At 38.4% G+C, this 1,254-nt stretch overlaps 1 protein-coding gene across 1 annotated transcript; it reads right to left on the bottom strand.

Moving 5' to 3' along the window:
• Positions 1–465: 465 nt before the first annotated feature.
• On the bottom strand, positions 466–1,049 carry LOC137498353 (uncharacterized; the record flags this gene model as incomplete). Its single annotated transcript, XM_068225794.1, has 1 exon — positions 466–1,049. A coding segment is annotated over exon 1 (555 nt), but the record flags the coding sequence as incomplete, so codon positions are not given.
• Positions 1,050–1,254: the final 205 nt, after the last annotated feature.

The raw sequence follows: 1,254 nt of genomic DNA on the forward strand, positions 1-1,254 counted from the left end.
TGGATCCAGTGTTCTTGATGGTGTCGTCTCCCTTTCATTAATCTGAATCTCTATCGCTTTTTGCCGTTCGCTACAATTCGAAATAACGGATTTCGTTGTCTGGTTTTCTATCTTAATTTCCTGCATCTCCTTCCTAATCTGCCTTAACTCCTCTTCCGTCTTCTCCATCTTCTGGTCCGCCTCATTCTTATCGCTCTCGATCTTCTCTTTTAACTCATTAATTTTTCCGGCCACTGTGCCGGCAGCCTGATCGAATTTCTCCTCCAATTCTTGATGTCTGACCTTCAATCATTCCATGCCGCTTGTTATTTCACTTAATTCGTCCCATTTCTTCTCATTACTGACTTTTAGTTCTCGGAGATCACTGGTCAGTTTGCTAATCTCCTCATCCTTCAACTTCTTGATGATTTCCTGGCTTTCTGTAACCTGTCCTTTAATTCTGTCCATTTCTACGTGTATCTGCTTGTTTCTATTCTCCATACTCTGAGTCATTTCAGCCAGCCTATTCTGTATTTCCAATCGAGTTCTTGTGTTGTCTTCCTTTATTTCCTCCAGTTCCTTTTTCCTCTCTTCACGTTGTTCTTCCTGTTCTTTCCTTCTTTCTTCACGTTGCTTCTGTTGCCATTCTTCCTGTTCTTTCCTCCTTTCTTCACGTTGCTTTTGTTGCCACTCCTCCTGTTTCTCTTCTAGTTCTCTCCGAAACTCCTTTAAGAACTCTTGTTGCTTTTGTTCTTTCTCTGCCCGTCTCCTATTCTTCTCTTCTTCCTGTTTCTTTTCTTTCTCCTCACGTTCTTGTTTTTCTTTCTGTCTCTCTTCTTCTTGTTTCCTTTCTTTCTCCTCACGTTCTTGTTTTTCTTTCTTCTTTTCGTCCTCTCGTTCTTGGTTTTCTTTCTTTTCTTTCTCCTCCTGTTTCTTTATATATTCTAGAAACCATAACGGCATTCCTTCATGCTTTTCCTGTGCTCTTTTCATTTCTTCTTCTTGCTCCCTTCTGGTTTGCACTCTTCCCTGAGTTGCCATTTTCTCGTCAATTTCAGTAATATTTCGAATAATTCCTTAATTTCCTAACCAACTTTAAGTTTTCAAGTACTCTAATATCACACAGTGTCAATAAATATGTGAAATATTCAATTTCTAAATCTAAAATATCCTTAAAGCTAGCAATCAAGTCTTATATACTAAATATTCACTTAGTTTCTCAAAATTATCTGAAATATAGACCTTCCTGAAGATCGATATCATCCTACCCGTTAA

Source organism: Anabrus simplex, chromosome 2 (genome assembly GCF_040414725.1).
Source record: "Anabrus simplex isolate iqAnaSimp1 chromosome 2, ASM4041472v1, whole genome shotgun sequence".
Lineage (NCBI taxonomy): Eukaryota > Metazoa > Arthropoda > Insecta > Orthoptera > Tettigoniidae > Anabrus > Anabrus simplex.